General features: G+C 41.8%; 1 protein-coding gene across 6 annotated transcripts in view; it reads left to right on the top strand.

Moving 5' to 3' along the window:
* Positions 1-3,896: 3,896 nt before the first annotated feature.
* The window catches only part of FGFR2 (fibroblast growth factor receptor 2), a gene marked incomplete at its 5' end in the record, with an annotated part of 79,628 nt that continues 65,323 nt past the window's right edge, over positions 3,897-18,201 (top strand). For 4 of the 6 annotated variants that reach the window (XM_080347892.1, XM_080347890.1, XM_080347891.1 and 1 more), the window contains one exon: positions 3,969-4,086. In XM_080347892.1, the coding sequence (XP_080204018.1) occupies positions 3,969-4,086 (118 nt within the window). Of the gene's footprint in view, positions 4,087-18,201 lie in introns of all 6 variants that reach the window. The other 2 variants (XM_080347888.1, XM_080347889.1) reach the window with 2 other exon arrangements.

Below are 18,201 nucleotides of genomic sequence, written 5' to 3'. Positions count from 1 at the left end.
GGAGCAAGGGGGACTGGGAGGTCTTTCCCCACCGTGCCCGGGGAGCGGGGCCGGCGGTTCAGAACCGCCCCCGTCTGAGATAAGGGGGGGAGGAGAAGAGAAAACCTCAATGAAATATATATTTAAATGCAAAACGGCCCGTTCAAACAGGGACCCATTATGCGTTTGGTGTGAAACGCTATCAACATTTAAAACTTCATTGTCTCCTTTGTACCAAATCCCTGTAAATCTTCCACTAGCCCTTACTCATTTTCATCTGAAAAGCCTGTTTGGGCTGAATAGACAGCAATCAGCAGCCTCTGGACTTCTCTCTCTCTCAGGAATGTCAATTAAAATGCAGATTTCCCCCCCCCCCCCCCAATCTCTTAGTGGCAAAAGACTTGAGAAAAACAGGATAGTCCTGGAAAGCAAATGAAAGAAGTTCAAACAATGAAAAAGTACTGAAGCTGCCAGCCGGTTCCCATTAGTTCTCCAGAATTAATGTTTAGTAGCTGTGATGCTCAGATTTGCTTGGAAATTGAACTATGATAAAGAGTCCTGTTAGCTTTATATGCGTGTGTATATACACATTTAGAGACTCGTATATATTCGTGTGTGTGTATGTGTATACAAAGCTGTTAGCGTTAGAGCTTCGTGTACCTGGATTTTTCTGATAAAGCTACTGGGCTTTTTAGGGTGCTTCGGATTTCTCTGTGGAGGGAAGATCCATATTTCATTCAGATTATGCTATTCCCTGCCTAATAGAGAAAGATGCTGAAGAGTTATACAATGAGCAATGTATTGATTTGGTTAACATGCTCTGCAAATTGTACTCTCCCCGGGGAGTGATAAACATCTTATAAACAACAATGGAAGTAGATTAAAAAGAACACTGAGCATTGAATTTAATTAATGCCACTGCTGAACAAGTACTACTTGTTTGTGTGTGTGTGTGTGTGTTTAAACTGGAGTACAGCTTGCAGGAATTTGGTTGGGCTCCCAAACCAGTCTGCTTTCCCATGCTTGTCAGTTTGGCAAAGAAATTTGGGCAGGTATGTGACGAGGTGAAAATTGACTTGATGAGCGAGTGGCAAGGAGAGCCATCAATCACTGGAGCCTGACAACTCCTCCCCAAAGTGTAGGCTGAGAAGAGAGACAGAGTTCCCTTTCAAGGGGAAAAATAAACACTACGTGTGGCTTTCACTGAGTCTGAGACTCCAGGAGGGATTATGGTATTGTAGTCAGGAAGCCAGAATTGTGGAGGCCAAAAAGCATGCTGGGGCTGTGTTCCAAACATTGAGATAGAGGTACATAATTATCCAGCGCAGGAGGTCTTTCCAGAGACTCGTCCCCCAGCAACTGTGGCGATTAAACTATGAGAAGAATTTGGTTTCGTTTTATCTTCGTTGGACTCCACTTCTTTCGGGAAGGGGCAATCCTCAAATCCCGGTTGCTGTCGTGATGGTGAAAAGTGGTTTGGCTCCTTGGATGGGTCCAGAGCTCTGATTTTTGCTTTGCTACGCCTTTGCAAGCCACGGGTTTGAATTTTCCGCTGCCTTGTGGATGAAGGGTCCCTTCTTTCTGCTGGCAGATGTTGAGGTGCAGAAGCTGGCAAAAAGCTTCAGGTGAGAAGACGTGTGGTCAAGTAGCCTTGTGCTGCACTTCAGAACTTGAGATGAGGGTAGGAACCACAAATGTGCTTTCAGTGGCATTTCATGTGGCCCAAAAATCTGAAACGGCTGAAATGTAAGTGAAATTGATGCTGTTAAAAAGGACTGTGGAATATATGCAAGCATTCTGGTATGTTTTCTCTTTGCAAAATGGTGATTACATTTTGCATTTATATACATAGCTTTTAATCAGAGTTTACAGGATGATATATGGAAATTAAATTAGCTTTACATCCAGCCTGTTAATTAATGCTTCTACCTGCTTTACAGCTGCATAAACTGAGCTACAGAGCTGTGGTGAGGCAGGAGGGTGACCTGGGTGGTAGCGTCCAGGAGGGCTTGCTCCAGCCCTTCAAACACAAATGGGTCCTGGAGACAGAGCTCTTTTCAGTTCTGCACCTGATCTGCGCTTATTTAAAGAAGCGCTCAGCAAGCTCTTTGCAAATATTTATGCAGTGGTCTGGTGGTGGTTTCACTGGAGATTTAATGGTAGTTGGTAGCTCGTGGTCTGGGATGCTCATGCTATGCTTAAATCTCTAAAGGAGGGACAGAGCTTTGAACTGGTAGCAGCTTAGATGAAAAAGCTTGCCCTGAAGTATCAGCAATTCATGGAAAATACAGTGTATTAATTATTTTCCCCAAGTGCCTTATTTGTTTCATCTAAAATCCGTTTCTACTGACTCCAGAAGTTGTTGTATATAGTACTGAAGATAAAAGATGCCTCGACAGCGTTTCTGTCCTTAGCACTGTGAACTGGGTTTGTAGGGAGCAGGTAGCAAGAGGCTAATAAAATCTGAATACACTTTTTAATTGTTGGCTCTATAAAAGGAGAATATTTGTCCATGTTTGTGTGTACTCTGTGCTAAGGTACCACAGCACATCCAAATGACAGGGAGTTTTGAGAAGTTTGCCTTTATCTCTACACTCTCTGCCTTTTCAAAAAAGAATAGGCAGCCTTCAAGGGTGAGGGCAGGAGGGAATGAGAGGCATTATGTTATTTTTCCCTTCAAGACAAGCGCTCTCTAAGCTTCATTTTGATTTCATCACATCTAAATGAATCATTGGCCAGATTAGAACAATTGCTGCCGTTACTTGTTTTATCCATTCACTGAGGTTTACCATCTTTTACTTTTGAAGCGGAAAATCAAGTCTAATTTTCTGGTTGAGCTGCTGAATCACCCTGTGAGGATGCTCTTGTGACCCTCACCTGGCATCTTAGTGTGGTGGCAACAGGCTCTCCTGAAGGGAGTGCCAGTTACTTTGGTACGTCTTCTCTCTTCCATCAGCCCTTGCTTGGATTACCGATCAACTCCATCCATTTAAATTAGTTTTGCTGTGAATAAAATAGATTTTTCTTTTCTCTGTCCAAAAAATATCTATCGATAAGCATTATTGAGAGAGAGATTGAGAACAGAAATGTGTGCGCTGTGCAGTTTAGCATATAGGAATGGAAAAAGATGCCGGGGAGGTCTCCTGTGAAAGTGCAATCTGTACCACATCTTATACAGATTTTAATTCCGTGTAATGCAGTGTAGCTGACCAGTATCCCTGCAAAGACCTGAGTCTTTCACCTGCACAGGACTCTCAGACTTCAAAATGACACTGAACTGAGGCAGAAGAAGGTACATCCAGAGGGGAGCTGGAAGCCCTGAGATCAAAGAAAGTTTTATGGATTATCCAAGTCTAAAGAGTATTTTTCAACAGTTTTTCTTGTGGAAAATTACTGAATTCTTGTAAATTCAGCTGGCCGCAGAGCTGCCTGGGTGAAGGAATGAAAAACAAGGCAAACTTACATAAACCTTCAAACAATAACAAGTATATGATTTGTATAATTGTGGTAATTTTGAAGCATTACAGGTTATGTGCCTGCACATGTGTGTGCCTTTCGTTTTTTAAAAAACTGTATATTTTTCTGTCAGTAAAACAGCTCTCTAAATATGTGCTGAGAAGTGATTTTGTGAAAACAAGGAGGACTTGGTTTCGCCTCAGGTGATGATGGAAGCTGCTAACAGAAAATGAAAAGTCACTCACTTTTCACATATTCTTGAAGCTGGAAAACTGTTTTTTCCCATCCTCCTCCTCCTCCCCCTCTCACCACAGGTCTGTTCAGGGCTTTCTGAAGTTTTTGGGTTTGCTGTTTCAGAAGGGGTTGCTGACAGTGTTCAATCTCTTCCCCACAGCAGCAGCCGTCATTCCAAGGGAGGAGGCATCACCCTGGCCGAAGGCACCGCTTTCTCTCCATGCTTCTCTAGAGGTGCTCAGATGGGATTAAAGTCCACATGGAGATATGGAAATGGACCAGGAATTTACTTTAAAAAGATGGTCAGCTGGGATTCAGGTTGCCTTATCTGCCTGGTGGTGGTCACCATGGCTGGACTTGCCCTTGCTCGACCTTCGTTTAATTTAGTTGTTGAAGACGCCACGCTGGAACCTGAAGGTAAATCACTCTAGAATCCTTAATTCTGCAGAAGTTAATTTAAAAATGAAATAGAAATCAGCATCTTTATGCGCTTTGGTAAATCTAAGGCAAGTAACAGAAGAGCCCTCAAGAGTTATGCTTTTTGACTTTTCTTGCTCACACGTGGGCTGTGTTCGTGCAAGCACCCATTTATTTAGTATTATGCAAGCAAGTGATGTCAGTGATTTCACTCGGGACTGTCATCGCGTTGTATAATCAAAGTGTATAGCTGAAAGTTTTCAGGAATGGGTCTTTAAGGAAACCAGTCGCACCAACATACGTGTTGCATGTTGCTGTCTCAAGAAATGAAATGGCTGTATAGCTGCCTGTCTTTGTGGTTCTCTTAACTGGAGAAGTTGAGGGAAAAAGAAATCCCAGTAGTTTTTAATTGTGTGGCCTGAATGTTTGATTTTACCGGGCAAAAATGGTTTTGCAGCGTTGTTGGTGTTTGTACTTAGGATGAATTTCCCTGTTGTTAATACCCCAAAACAGTTGATACTGTCACTGGATTGCAAGTTCTGGGAGTTTAAATGTTGAGATCTGAATGGCAAGGCTTGCAGTTTATTACCATGAAAGCAAAGGCTACTCAAAACCTTTCAATTGCAAGAGGCATTTTGATAAGACCTCCTATTTTGAGTGTGCACATGTTGGTGTGTTCTTCTAGGTTTATCCGTTCCTCAAGCTTTGCAAAGTGTTTTTCTTCTCTAAAGGGCTAAGGAGGGGCTGCTTTTTTATTGTTGTGAGGTGATTTGATTTAAGAATGATTTTACTGCATTGTGTAGGATCTTTCCTGCTCTCTGAACAGCGGAGGGGGAAAGCGAGGCTTCCTTTGTAAGGCGGTATCTGTCCTTTGGAGGAGCCATTACATCTCTAATAACACAACTGTCAAACCATTCTAATAGTCCATAGAGCACTTCTGATCCAACAAACTTGCTGGAGAGAATTTGGCCTTTACACATTCTGCTACTCATGTCCACGGATACAGCTTTGTTTTTGTTTAAATACATTTTCATGCAAAACTTATTTGTTTCTATCCACTGCCTCTAAAAATAGATGTCACCAACTAACACATTTTTAGAATCCATTCCAAGTACATTTTTATTGATGGCAGGGGATGAACTATTTAGAGACGATGAACACTCCTCCCTAGCAAACATTCCTGAAAAAATTAACAAAGTATAGCAATATTGTCATCTGTCAGCCATAGAGATTGTTGATAGCAAAGATTTTTGTTTGTTTTCTTTTGAGGGTAATTTGAGATTAAAATAAAAGCCCAAATCTCATCACCACTTACTGTAGGATTTGTTAATTGCACATCTGGTGCCTTTTTGGCTTTTCAGAGGAATGACAAAATTGCGAATAATTCTGGTTTCTGTTTAGCTGTTTGTAGTGAAGTCCCCTAGTTTTGTGTTTAAATCAGAAAGAATGGGATTACATGACTGGTAGAGTATTTTACAGGGAGAAGAGTAATATTTTTTGAAGGATGCCTGATAATTTTTCAGCTTTTCAGGGAAGGAATAGTGTTTATTGTCTTAAAAAGCACAGTTTAAAAATATGTTTCTTCCACAGTAAATATCCAGAGGGTGGAATCTGGGATTTATCAAAGTGTAAATTGTTAAAAAGGATTTAAAACTTCTTCCTCGGGCAGGAAAGTTACTGACATGAAACTATTTTAGATGTGAGAACCCGAACCATTACCAGAAAGGAAGAAAAAACCATGCTTTTAAGTTAATGGTATAATAATAGCTTTTAAGTTGCAGAATACAGGGAATTGTGTGGGATTTATATCTGAGATTTGGGAAATAAAAACCTCCTTTATGTGCTTCCTTAAACCTGTTTTAAAAAAACACCAACTTTTTACACGATCACCTTCTCTGGGTTCCATCACTGCCACCCACAAGCTCTGTCAGCTAAAAACAAACCAAAATACCCTCCAAAAAATCTCTTCAAAGACCAAGCAGACTTTTCTTTTCTTGAATTTGGTAAATACTAAATGTCTTGGCCACAGCTCATTTGGGGGATCAGGTGCTCTAATAATGTGAATTTTCGGGAGGGCTGCTGACTGTGCAGTCATTAGAGCGATGACATTTCATACCAGCTGAGAAGGTCGACAGGGCCATGACCTTTGGTGACACGTGTTGATCTGTTCCTTAGTCATCCTTCATGAATATCCCCTAAATGTTATCTTTTTTTTTTAATGTTAGGTGCTTTTATTGTTACTGTTTATTGTCTTAGTGATTCAGAATATTAAAAGAAAGCTGTATGCTACATTAACAGGAATTGAGATTGTGGCTTTTTGTTCCTTTGATTGTAATAGATAATGTATTCTTGTCTCAGATAAAAATAACTTAAGGGACATTTACAACTATTTATTCGGAGTGCCTGGTTAAGTATGTACTTCAGCACAAGCAATGTTTATCTAATAGTGTAGTTAAATGCGTGAATACGTGCAGAATACATGCAAAATGTTGTCCTGCATCAAGGTACTTTACTTTTGCTTATCTACGGTCAATCTGCTCTCTTTGGTAGCACACTGCTCTCGGGTGCTTTTATAAAACACTGGGCTCGTTGAGCTCTGAAGCTCATTTGTGAGCATTAGATATTCCTTTGGTACATATGAAAGTATTTACTCTGAAGATGGTATCTTGAGCCGTTGTAAATTATAATGTCAATATTGATATCATGGGTGCTGGATCACGAGTATGGTGATTATTGCTTTCTTCTCTGAACACGGATGGTTAAAAACTGAGGCTGTTGAGCAGTGTGATCAGAAACAGGACCTGTAAGAGTTAGTTTGGGGACTGTCAGCTATCGAATTATGTCTTGCATCAAGTGTTTACACATATGTTTTTTTACCCTAGGGAGCACAAAGCCTTTCTGCTTTTAAATATTTAGAAATAAGCCTACCCCAGTGTGTATAAAGGAGCCATTCTCTTTCTGCGCACCAAGGCTGTGAAGGCCTTTGATGATAGCCAACATTTCAAAAGGGCTTTGACCGCACACATAGGTTGAAGGGTTACTTTGTGAACTGAATAATTAGTTTAGACATGTATTTGATAAATAGCAAGCTCTCCCTTGACCTTCCCTTGCCCAAGCTGTGTGTTATCGTTCTGCCGGGTAGCTAATTTAGTCTCTTCCCCACATGCAACGCCTTGCTGCTGGCCTTGGAGCACCCACTCGGAGCCCTCGCCTGGTGCAATAACAATGTGGTTTAGTTCTGTTAATTTAGGTCAGATTTCAAAGGACTAATTTAAGCTTTCCACAAGGGACAGCCTAATTCTGTGTCCTGGGAAAAACACAGGACAAAATGGCCTTAAATGCACATTTGGGAGGTTTCTGGGAGCAGCAGTGAGGGAGAGGGACCTTCTTTAATGGGTGATAAGTGCTGAAGTGAGTAACGAGCCATCATTTGGGTTTTAACTCAGTCACAGCTATTTGCTGGCACTAAACAACCTGCAAATGTAAACACATTCAGTGAAGTACCCAGAGCTTCACCCTTTTTGCAACAAGGTTGCATAATATGAGCAATATACCTTCATTTTTTTGTAAAAACACAGGCAGTACTTAAAGGTTAAGGTCACATGTGGTCACAGCACTTAGCCCAGTCCACTCGGAGATGCCACTGTAGCCACCATGACCTGCCTTGGTCAGGACTTGGGGTCTTGTGAGGTGCTTCTCAGGCTTCCAGGGCTGCAGCCCGTGGAGTTTGGATGCTGTGGTGGTGGGATGTCCCCTGTCACATCCTGGAGTGTCCCCAGAGGTCCTCTCCATGGTTGTGCTACCCTGCTGAGGGCTTGCATGGCTGGTGGGACCCCACAGTGGTCATCTTCCTTGGGCAGAGGTGGTGGAGAAGCACCTGGATCCAATTTAGTAGGAGAAATAAAGCAAAAAGTTTACCCCGGGTTCCCTTGTTCTATTTTTTTTTAAACAAGTGACTTCACTATCTGCAAATTATTAACAACTCAAACTGATTAGTTAAATATATATATTTTTTTTAATGGAAGGGCAATTATCACAGCCCATTATGGAGGAATGTGACATCCCTGCAGCTTCGGGTGAGGGCAGGATGCCCTTTCAGGGATCCGGTTCAGTAAGTTATTTGGCCTGGTACAGGAATTGCTGGCTGAGATTTGGAGGAATTGTACAAGCAGCCAGATTAAATCAGTCTTAATGTGTCCATTCTGCGTTTAAAATCCTCAGTCCTTTAGCAGGGGCTTGGTCTTGAGCTGCACACTAATTGGGCATGGGTAGGGTTGTTATTTACAGGCGGTGTTGATGAGACACTGGGAGTTGATGTGTCAGCGTGACAACTGTTTTGCAAAGTAGCACAAATGATTGCAAGTTTCAGGCTTATCTGCCATGTGATTGCAGCGTTTTGAAGGGGGGAAAATAGAAACTTTTAGGAATTTAATTTCTTGAGGTGTTTGGTTTTTGTTTGTTTGTTTGTTTTTTGAGTCAGAAGATTTTCAAACCAAACACCAAACGTCTGACTCCAGCAGCTGCATAGTTTTCTAAATTTAAAATAGTTCTTCCTTGGCAAAGAACTTGCAACAAATCTCAGGCTACAGTAACTTTTTTACAGGCAAGTTACAAACCTTTGAAAGCAGAATTTACAATGAAAATGCTGACGTCTCCAGTTGTGCAAGATTGTGTACACATGAGACGATGGACTGTTGTGGTGTTTTAATAAAAACCATAGCATAGGTCTTAATGAGCATATTTCTATATCCAGTTCCCCAGCTTCAGGAGAAATGATCACTTGGCTTTAAACAAATACATTCAAAGATTAGTATTTTCTTAAAATGAACATTTAGTTTAGGAACAGATGAGAATGCAAGAAAAATGCCTAACTAACTCTTTTTCTATCATTAGTAGAGAAAAATTCCTTATTGGAAGTGTCGGATTTTTACGTGTTATACATTTTATGAGTCCTCAAGGTTGAAGCTTTACGGTGAAAGCATAGACTTTTTTGAAAGCAGCGTTTATAACAATATAAATCCATGTTTTTAAAAGAACCATCACCCACTCAGGCAAGTTACATCTTGTCTATCTGTAATAATGCACCTGGTTTAACTAGAAGAGAAAATTTAATTTCAGTATAGTTAAACAAGTTCAAAATTACTGCTGAAAAGGCACTGGGAACCCAAAACACATCTGAAATGATGAAGAATCTGGAGTTTCACACCAGTTATTGCAACCAGGGTTTGGTTCCATGGTTGCTGGCTGGACATGCTGTGCTGGTCCGGTGGGAGCATCTTCTGCAGAGTCGGTCAGGACACTGATTTGTGTTTGTGGTGTCTGTGGGAAACTGGACAAGACCTGATTTAGCTTAGATCTTGCCAGGGTAAAATCATCCTTACAGCAATTTGGGAACGGATTTGAAATTCAGACCTTTGAATTTAAGCTCAGCACATCGTTCTGTGTATCTGTAGCATTTTTTGGGGGAGAGTTTGGCACAACGTGCCCCCAACATCAGGGATGCCGCCCCTTAGCTGACTTTTAAACTGATTGAAGGAGAAGTTGGAGTGACTTTGAATACAGGCAAATATTAAATAAAGACCAGATTTGCAGGAGTGCAGCAGCCAAGAGCTCCTGTTGTAATTACAAAACGTGTGCTGGGAGTGCCGAGCTGTTCTGGTAGTTTGGTCCTTTGGGTTTCAGTCGGAGTTGGCGCATCAGCGAAACTGAGTCGGCATTTTCTGCCTGGGGGCTGCGCCTCTCAACGAGGGCAGTTGCAAAATGAGATATTCTGTTAGACGGGTAAATATTTATGTAGGTGTTTTTTTTAAAAAAAAAAAAGTTGATAATTTGTTTACTGCTTATGTACATCTCCAGGGTATCCTTTCCCATCTCTTAATTATCACTGCTGGATTTTTCTTTTTGGAAGAAAAACCCCTTTTGGGGGATTTGGTTTTCCTGGACCTACTTTTGAGTATGAGAGTAGTCAGCAACTGTTGTGGAGATGTCTCATGGGCTTCACTTTCTGTTGGTTCAGGTCCTTTTGCTGCTCGTCACCGCACAAATGACATTATCCATATCAAAGAGAGGGGCAGAATGACACTTAAGTTCTAGCTGAATTCTACTGTGCTGTTTCTTTCGCTTGCCTTGCTGTTATTATTGTAATTGTATTTTCGAGATGACTGTAAGTGAAAGCGTTTGGTGAACCTCAGCGAAGCTGAGGAGTTGTGAGATCCGACCTACTTTCCTTTCCCTCCTCACATGCCATTGCGAGTTGTGTGTAATTATTGCTTTTCCTCCCCCGCAAAAGAACTGGCTCATCAGTTTGGGACATTAAGCGATGTCAAGCAGCCTTGAAAAGCGCTGTACAGTAGCAAAGCCACAAGAACCGAAAGGAGGAGAAAATTCCTTTGTATGAAGGAAACCGATTGTACTTGTGAGGGTTTACTGGGAAGGGCAATGTGCTGGGGAACTGGAAGGGAGAGAAGGGAGGATGAGAAGCTGTTTGGGGAGGAGAAAAGAATAGTTTTGCCTGTAATTTTTCTTTTTTTTTTCCTCCTACCTTTTCATGTGTTTCTATTTTGAAAGTTTTGTGATGTGCTGGTTCTCACCTCAGGCTTTCTCCATGGGGGCTTGTGGCTGTTTCGGAGCGGGGTCTGGAGTCGGATGGGATGGCTGGGAATCCCTTAGGAACCTGCACTGACCAGGACAAGTCTGTAGGAGGTTTGGTTGTGGTTGGATGGAACAGAACTTGGGGAGACCACCGTACTTCATTTTTAAACATAATAAAAAGTTGTGGTGTGAAAAATGATGTGAGGTTCATGATGCTCTTTCTTCTGGTGCGAAGGGCATCAAAGGAGAGTGCGCTATGCAGGACTCGCTTTGCAAGTTTGGGAAGTGCCCTGCTTAGTGTCTCCGTGTTGCAATGTTTAATTTGTTTCAAGGAACGTAATAAGATTTATAAATCTGTATGCCAGCCAACAGTTCTTAAAAATCATTTGAAAACCCCAGTTTAAATTTTGAGCAGTTCTTGAACTTGGTTCTATTAAACATAGTTTAATCATGAAAAATAATTCTGTTTAGATATTACAGTGTTGAAGTATCCAGATTTATCTGATACTGTTTACTCACCAGGGTAGCATAGGTATTTCGGGCATGAGGGATGGCTGTGGAGGCTCTGTAATAAATCTGCAGCACAGCACTACTCGGTAATGGCCCTTTTCCTAACAATGCATAAGCATTTGAACCATCTTCCATTAGAGTGGCAAAGCGCCCAGGAGCCACTGCCACAGCAAGGAGTGACGGAGGTGTCTGCAAGTTAAAAATAACCCTTGTCACGTAAAGGGTTGTGGGCCACCTGGAAGCAGAGATACTTCAGGGCTTGTTCTGCTGCTCCTTCTTGACCCCAGGTACCACAGGGGACTGTTCTCTGTGTGCAACTGGAGTTAAATTAGCTCCTATGTCTTTTGCCTAAATGTTGCTCTTGGTTAAAAGGGAGCTTTGAAGTATTTGGAGAATACCCTACGGTTTATATGCATTTTGGATAGGACTTTCGAAAGTGCTAAGGGGATGTTTGGGGGATATAGTTTCCAGTGACTTTTTTTTTCAAATCCCACTTTAGGAAGTGGGGGAAGATGAATTTCAGGGGAACAGGCAAGACGAGACTTCCAGACGAGCTGCTAAAATTAAGAGGATTTGTATAGTCAAGTAAAAATGGGACCGTGTACAAAAGAAACAACTGCTGACTTGCTTATAGGGAATCTGAATAGATGTTCTCAGCATCCAGAACTAACAGTCCAACATGAAATTGTGCAATTTTTAACCTCAGAGTTGTGATTTATTTCTTTTGCATGTTGAGTAGTGATGGTCCTGAGCATGGCCTTCAGTGAACCTGGAAGAAAAAGGTTGTGTTTCTCTGCTTGCATTTATGCTATGTTTTGTTATGTTTTTATGTTGCTCTTGAAATGCATATAAAGAACCTGAAAAAAGCTGCAGTTTGGAATAGATGCAAGAAAACACTAAACCCAAGAAAAACCCTTTGTGATTTAATATATGTCCAAGGTTGTATATCTTACGTGGAGCCTTTCCGAAAGCAGACTTTAATGCTAAGTTGGATGATGGGAGTTGGTTAAATTGCTCTGGCCCTTGGTTATGTGCAGAATACAGTCAGGAAGATTTGATGTTGGGCTGCTGGTGTAAGTAGAAACATGGAGAAAATGATCCTAGTCTTGGATTCTGCTTTTTTAGAGAGAAGAGGTTAATTTTCTTTCAGCTTTTCATTTGAGGTTCTGGCAAGAGGTGACACATTTCCCCTTTGTATTGTATAATAGATTACATGAGAAGACTCTTCTGTAATGAGTTTGAAGAGTAGTTAATTATTTTTGAGATTGCGTTACATGTGTGTTAGGCTGATATTGTACTCCCCAGTACACTTGGCACAGAGACTATCACTCTGTTACTTTAGGCGGCTGATGGAGCTTATGGCTTGAACAGAAACGCTCAGGATTTGGTACTTGGAAGCAAAGGTTCAAATCCTGAAGATGGCCTGTAATTTCTTATCATACTGATAAAATTATAAAAGACAGCACAATAATTTTAGGGGTTTTGGTGTGGCTGCTCAAGGCTGAGCGTATTTTCTCCCTCCCTGGTTACTGAGTCTTTGTGCAGAAGACAGACCAATGCTTTGTTGTTTCTTGCTCTGTCCTATATCTACAGATAAATCCTACAGTGACTGTTGTATAAAGTCTTCATCCTGTAAGGAGCAGACCATGAAGAATGGGGACAAACAGGAAGAAATTGCAGGGCCGTTCCCAGCAGCAGGAGGTGGCCTTGCTGGTCTCTCTGCTGTTTACTTTGAACTTGGCATGCTCCAAGTCTTCCTTGCCTTGGCTTCCAAAGCATAAAGCACACAGCCAAGCCCATGAGCATGTGATACTTGGCATTTTTTGACGTGTGTTGCGTGGTTGTGCAGCCGTAACTCAACGATCACAACTATAAAGGCAGGTAGAAGCATGCAGTCTACAAGTTTTAGGAATTTTTAATCTCTTCATGGAGCATAGGCAAGTATAATTTCTTTTGAGAAGGAATCTTCTTCCTTTAGCCAGGGGAGTGAGACACATCAACACAACTGCTTTGCAGCCGTCAAAGCCATGTTGAAATATTCATGTGTCTCACCCTGTGTCTGCCAACACACCAACAGGGGACCTCATGAGCTTTGCCCCCACTGCTCTGTTCTGCTGCGTGTGATGAGGCCCTTGTGTCTGTAGCCAGGGCTGAGTGCTGCTTGGGGTATAATAGTTACCTGGGGGAGCTGCAGTTCCATGGTTGCTCATCCACCAGAGAGCATTACACAAGGCAGATAGGTGGAATCATGTGAGGATTATTTTTAGGTACACATGTGGAACTTTTCTCTTGGCCAGGGGGTCCTGCAAGTGGTGAAACTCTTTGCTGCTCACCAGAATTATTTATTTTTCTAAGTCTTCAAAGCTTAGGAAAACAAGTTAGTGCGGTATAATATTTTCCCTTACCCATGATGACATTGGCAAGTATTTCAATTGGAGGACATTCACTTTTTTTATGATCTTGGTATATGTAACACTCAATAGGAGTTGACATGATGCTGGATGTCCATGCTCTAGCAAGTCGGTGTGGCTGGAAGCTCTACACTTGCTCAGAGTACCAAGCACGTATCATGTGGCAACATTTACTTCACTTTGTAAATGTTCACTTCCAGGGCAGAAGAATTCTTCCTCTTTCTCAGCTACTTGCTTTTAGTCTGGTTTCATCTCTTGTACCCACCAGATAACTACATCTTTATAGAATAAGTATAACACAGTTAAAGAAGATGCCAGGAAAAAATCTCTCAATTTTGTTTTTGAGACTCTGGCACTTAACATTTGGTGGAAGTAGCTGTGCTTTCAAATAGAGCAGCCCAGGAGCTTGTTTTAAAGGAACAAATGAAGACTTAAAATCTGACACATTTTTTGTGTTTTTAACTATCACATATATCTCCTGCTCTTGGGTGCTGTTTTGTGAAGTTTTTCTACAAGATCTAGGTCTTTTTTGTCAAAATTGAACAATTAATGTTTTTGTACACTGTGGGAGGGAAATGATTCCTGCTCTTCAGGGTGTTCACAGTGACAAAGGATTTGTGTTTCAATTTTTTTTTGTGTGTTTTAAAATTATAGAAAGAACTTGAGTAACTTGGAAAGGAAAGTATTTTATCAGAACAGAGAGACTTCCTGATGATGCCTGGCGGAGGCAAAGCTGGGCAGAGCTGGCAGCAAGCTGGCGGAAATGCAGGACAAATAAGCCAGCAGGAATCCAGTGGCTTTGGAGAAGCAGATGGATGAATTGCAAACACTGTTTTGTCCCCCTTTGTGTAAGGAGACGTGCTTAGCCTTTGTGGCTTTGGTTTGCTGTTGGCGAACAGGAGGTAGTCACCATGGCCAGGAATGACTTTTGTAGGATGAGTTTATCTTCCTTCATCAGAAGAGGACATGGAGCTAACTTAAATGGAGGGAGAAGCCCATCAGCTTATACTAGGGAGAGAAGGGTAGGTTGCAAACCTGAGGGATGATACCTGGGCTTGCCCACCTTGCAGAGCTGCCTCCTGGAGAGACCCTAAAGGCTTGGGCTGGACTCACAAAGTCACGGAGCTGTTCTGCTTCAGGCACAGCCCAACATCCCCATCCCATGTTGCTCATCCAGCGTGGTCTTGCTGGATCTTCCTCAAGGACAGGAAAAACAGGAGAAGGGGTAGGAGCAAGAAGCGGGAGGAGGGGTAGTGGTTGGCAGCCTGGCGTTCCCTGTGGGAACATTCAATTTTGCAATGAACCTCTTGGATTCTTGACAGGTCAGGTCTGTTGACCCTTCTGGGCACGCTGTGGTGAGTGTTTAGTTATTTACTAAAGCCTTTTGAAGGGAAAGTGGCTTGATGGGGTCTGAGGCTTTTGTGTTATGGAGAGTTGTGTGAGAATCTTTGCTGGGGTTAGCTATTAGCTGATTGTTTAATTATTTGGCTCTGTAACTAAGTAACTAAATGCCTTGAGCCTTAAGATAAGCAGTTCTTTGTTAACATTTTAATAAATGGAGACAAATAATAATAATTTAAAACCTAAGGAAGTATAAATCTCCTGTTTCAGTGACTGAATCTTGACCAGAAGCATGATTTGGAGTATAATTGCTTATCTCATAATAATCTGAAATGGAGCATTCAGAATGTCCCCGGTCCTCTATTGTGGGCATAGCTTTTATACAAACAGTATTTACTCCATTTGCTGGCTGGGTGGCACAAACCATGCTGCGAGACTGTAGGAGCAGGCAAAGAAAAAGTTCACGTCTGTTTATTTAACAGCAGCTTGCTTTTCCATGGTGGTATTGTTCAATAGCTCCACTTCTAAAGTTAAAATACATTGTGTGCACCACTATTACAAATAAGGATGTAGCTGAGAGATGACAATACAGAAGCAACTTGCCCTCCCTTGTCCCCCAGGATTTAAGAACACCACCAGAAATTTTACACGTGCCTTTGTTCCTTGTTTGTTTTTTAAGGAGTGATAGACAGGTGTTATTCACATCAGGTAATGCACCTTTGCAATAGGAACTAATGCCACAATTATAGGATTTACAGGAGAATGCGATGGATGGATGTGATCCCAGATCATCAAGCCTAGCTTGGTGGTGCAGGCTCTGCAGTGCTGTCTCTTCCTTCTCCCATCTGGATATTTTCACTAAGGGAAAATTCAGGAGGACGCTGCTGAAAACACTGCGGGGAGGGTACAAATGAAGGCCGAGCAAACCTGCAGCCTTATTTCTCTGGTATGCTCCAAAGATGTGGAAATGGGGAAATAATCCTGATGTCAGCCTCGGGGGAACCATTGATTTGATGGTACAGCACACACATGAGTTCACATTTGTCCCTGAATTTCAGAGAGGTGTAAAAACCCTTGTGGAGTGTCCTGGAGAGAGGGTTAACTCGGCAGTGTAGGTTGTTTATGTGCTGCCGGGAATTTTTGTAACAGTTTAAACTGGTTGATTTTCGCAGTGAAGCTGTTGGGCGGACTCGTGCCTCAGAATCCCACCTGTTCTCTGTTTGCTTTTGGGCACCATTTCAAACCCACACTGGAAAAAGTTTATAGGCAAACATTATAAAAAGTGACAGTCTTAAGTGCTGCTACATTCTAGTTTGGCAACACAAAGGCTTACCTGAAATAACTCACTATTTCCAAACATGACTTCATTATTTCATGACAACACTCTGTGCTGCGTCTTCTCTGATACTCTAGAGAGAAAGAAATGGAGGAAGATAACATTTACCAAATGCTAATACTCATTTGAAACTTGTTCTTCTTCAGTAGACTAGTGATTTTCCTTGTAAAAGGATTTTTTTCCCCTAATTTTGAAATAAATTGCTGTTCTCGAGTTTGAATGTGGAATTTTCTTGAAAGATTCACTGTAAATTTCAGATTAATAGTTTAAAAAGAGATGAAATCTTCTCCCAGGCAGTCAGCAATAGGACAAGGGGGCATGGGCTTAAACTCTGCTAGGGGAAATTTAGGCTGGATATTAGAAAGAAATTCTTTATGGAGAGGGTGGTCAGGCATTGGAATGGCTGCCCAGGGAGGTGCAACTGAGATTGGACATGACGCTTAGCGCCATGATCTAGTCAATGGACTGGAGTTGGACCAAGGGTTGGACTTGATGATCTCTGAAGTCTTTTCCAACCCAGTCGATTCTGTGATTCTGTGAAATCAGGGAGGGTGGGCAGAAGATTTATTTCCTTTCTAATTGTATGCAAACAATCGATCTACCCAGGAGGACACTGCAGCCTGTGTGACCATCCTGCAGGTTTCCTTTCAGCAAAAGCCTCTCACGCACTTAAAGGAGGGTTTCGTTATCTTTACCTACAGTGGCTTTTAAAAAGTTTAAAGAAAGACATTTTAAAAGACTTTTGTACATTGTTGGCACAGCATAAACTGTGTAAAATTTTCTTTGCAAGTAGAGAGTTACAAGAAGTCTTAAAAGCTTCAAAGTAAATTAGCCAGCTGGCTTCAACTACTTTTTTTTTATTATTATTATTTTTTAATTTGACAGTGGAATCTGAATTTAAAAAGAAACTCAAGCAGACTCAACTCTACTCATTACTGTTACAAAATACATGTAGAAAGGAGCCCGTGCTCGCTCTGGAAATCAGATTTCTAACAGCATGGTGTCGCACTCGGTGAAACACCTGCATTGCAGATCTGTGGATTCGTGACTGTGGGAGCAAGACTGAATGAGTCTATAAGGAGTATAAAGCTGTGCTGTAGCCTGTTCTAGACTTTGAGATGGAACTTCACACACTAGAAAGTTTAGAGTCCTTATTATAAAATGGAAATCCAAGAATCTTTAGAGTCTCCATAATTGTTTATATGATTTTATGTACTTCTCTTGGCTACTCTTGGTGTGATGCGACTGTCAAATCTGTTGTTCAAAAAGCCATGTTTGCCCTAGGGAAAAAGCCAGGAGAAGCTTTGCAAGGGCACATCCCTGGATCTGTTCTCCTGTTGCTTCAGGCAAGCTCCCACTGAACTCCCTGAAATGACATGGTGAGAGGGAGGAGAAATTTGGCTCACTGTTTTCAAGTCCATCGGTATAACTCAATACTGAAATGCATGAGTGTCCCACTGTGGTGGCCACTTGTGGTACTCATCAAATCATAGGCTGTCTTGAGTTGGAAAGGACCTGTAAGGATCATTGAGTCCCACTGCCTCCTCCTCACAGGATTACCTTAAACTACACTATTGACAGAGCTTTAGCATTTCCAGACTCACATCCACAGGCTGGCTCAGATGTGAGGCTTATTTCAGACTTCTCTATTGAAGATGTCGTACAAAAATGACAACGCTGTGCCCCAAGGATGAAGAACACAGGTTCCAGAGTTTTGCTATTCTTAGACACAAGCGTGGACACTGAGGAGTCACCTATTTTAATATTTCCTCAGACTCCCAAGCAAATAAAACAAGGTGTGTGTTTTATTTAAGTATGCACCCAGCAATGCCCAGTTGGTGCCTGTGCCGGGGAGCAGCTGTTGGTGTGACCCGACCCTCTTCCTGGGCAAACAGGAGATGTCTTGAGGCTGCTTTCCCTTATTTA

The sequence above is a fragment of the Nesoenas mayeri genome (assembly GCF_963082525.1).
Source record: "Nesoenas mayeri genome assembly, chromosome: 7".
In the NCBI taxonomy this organism is placed as follows: Eukaryota; Metazoa; Chordata; class Aves; order Columbiformes; family Columbidae; genus Nesoenas; species Nesoenas mayeri.
Note: the sequence above shows the minus strand (reverse complement) of the source record. Positions and strands in the feature narration are given on the sequence as shown.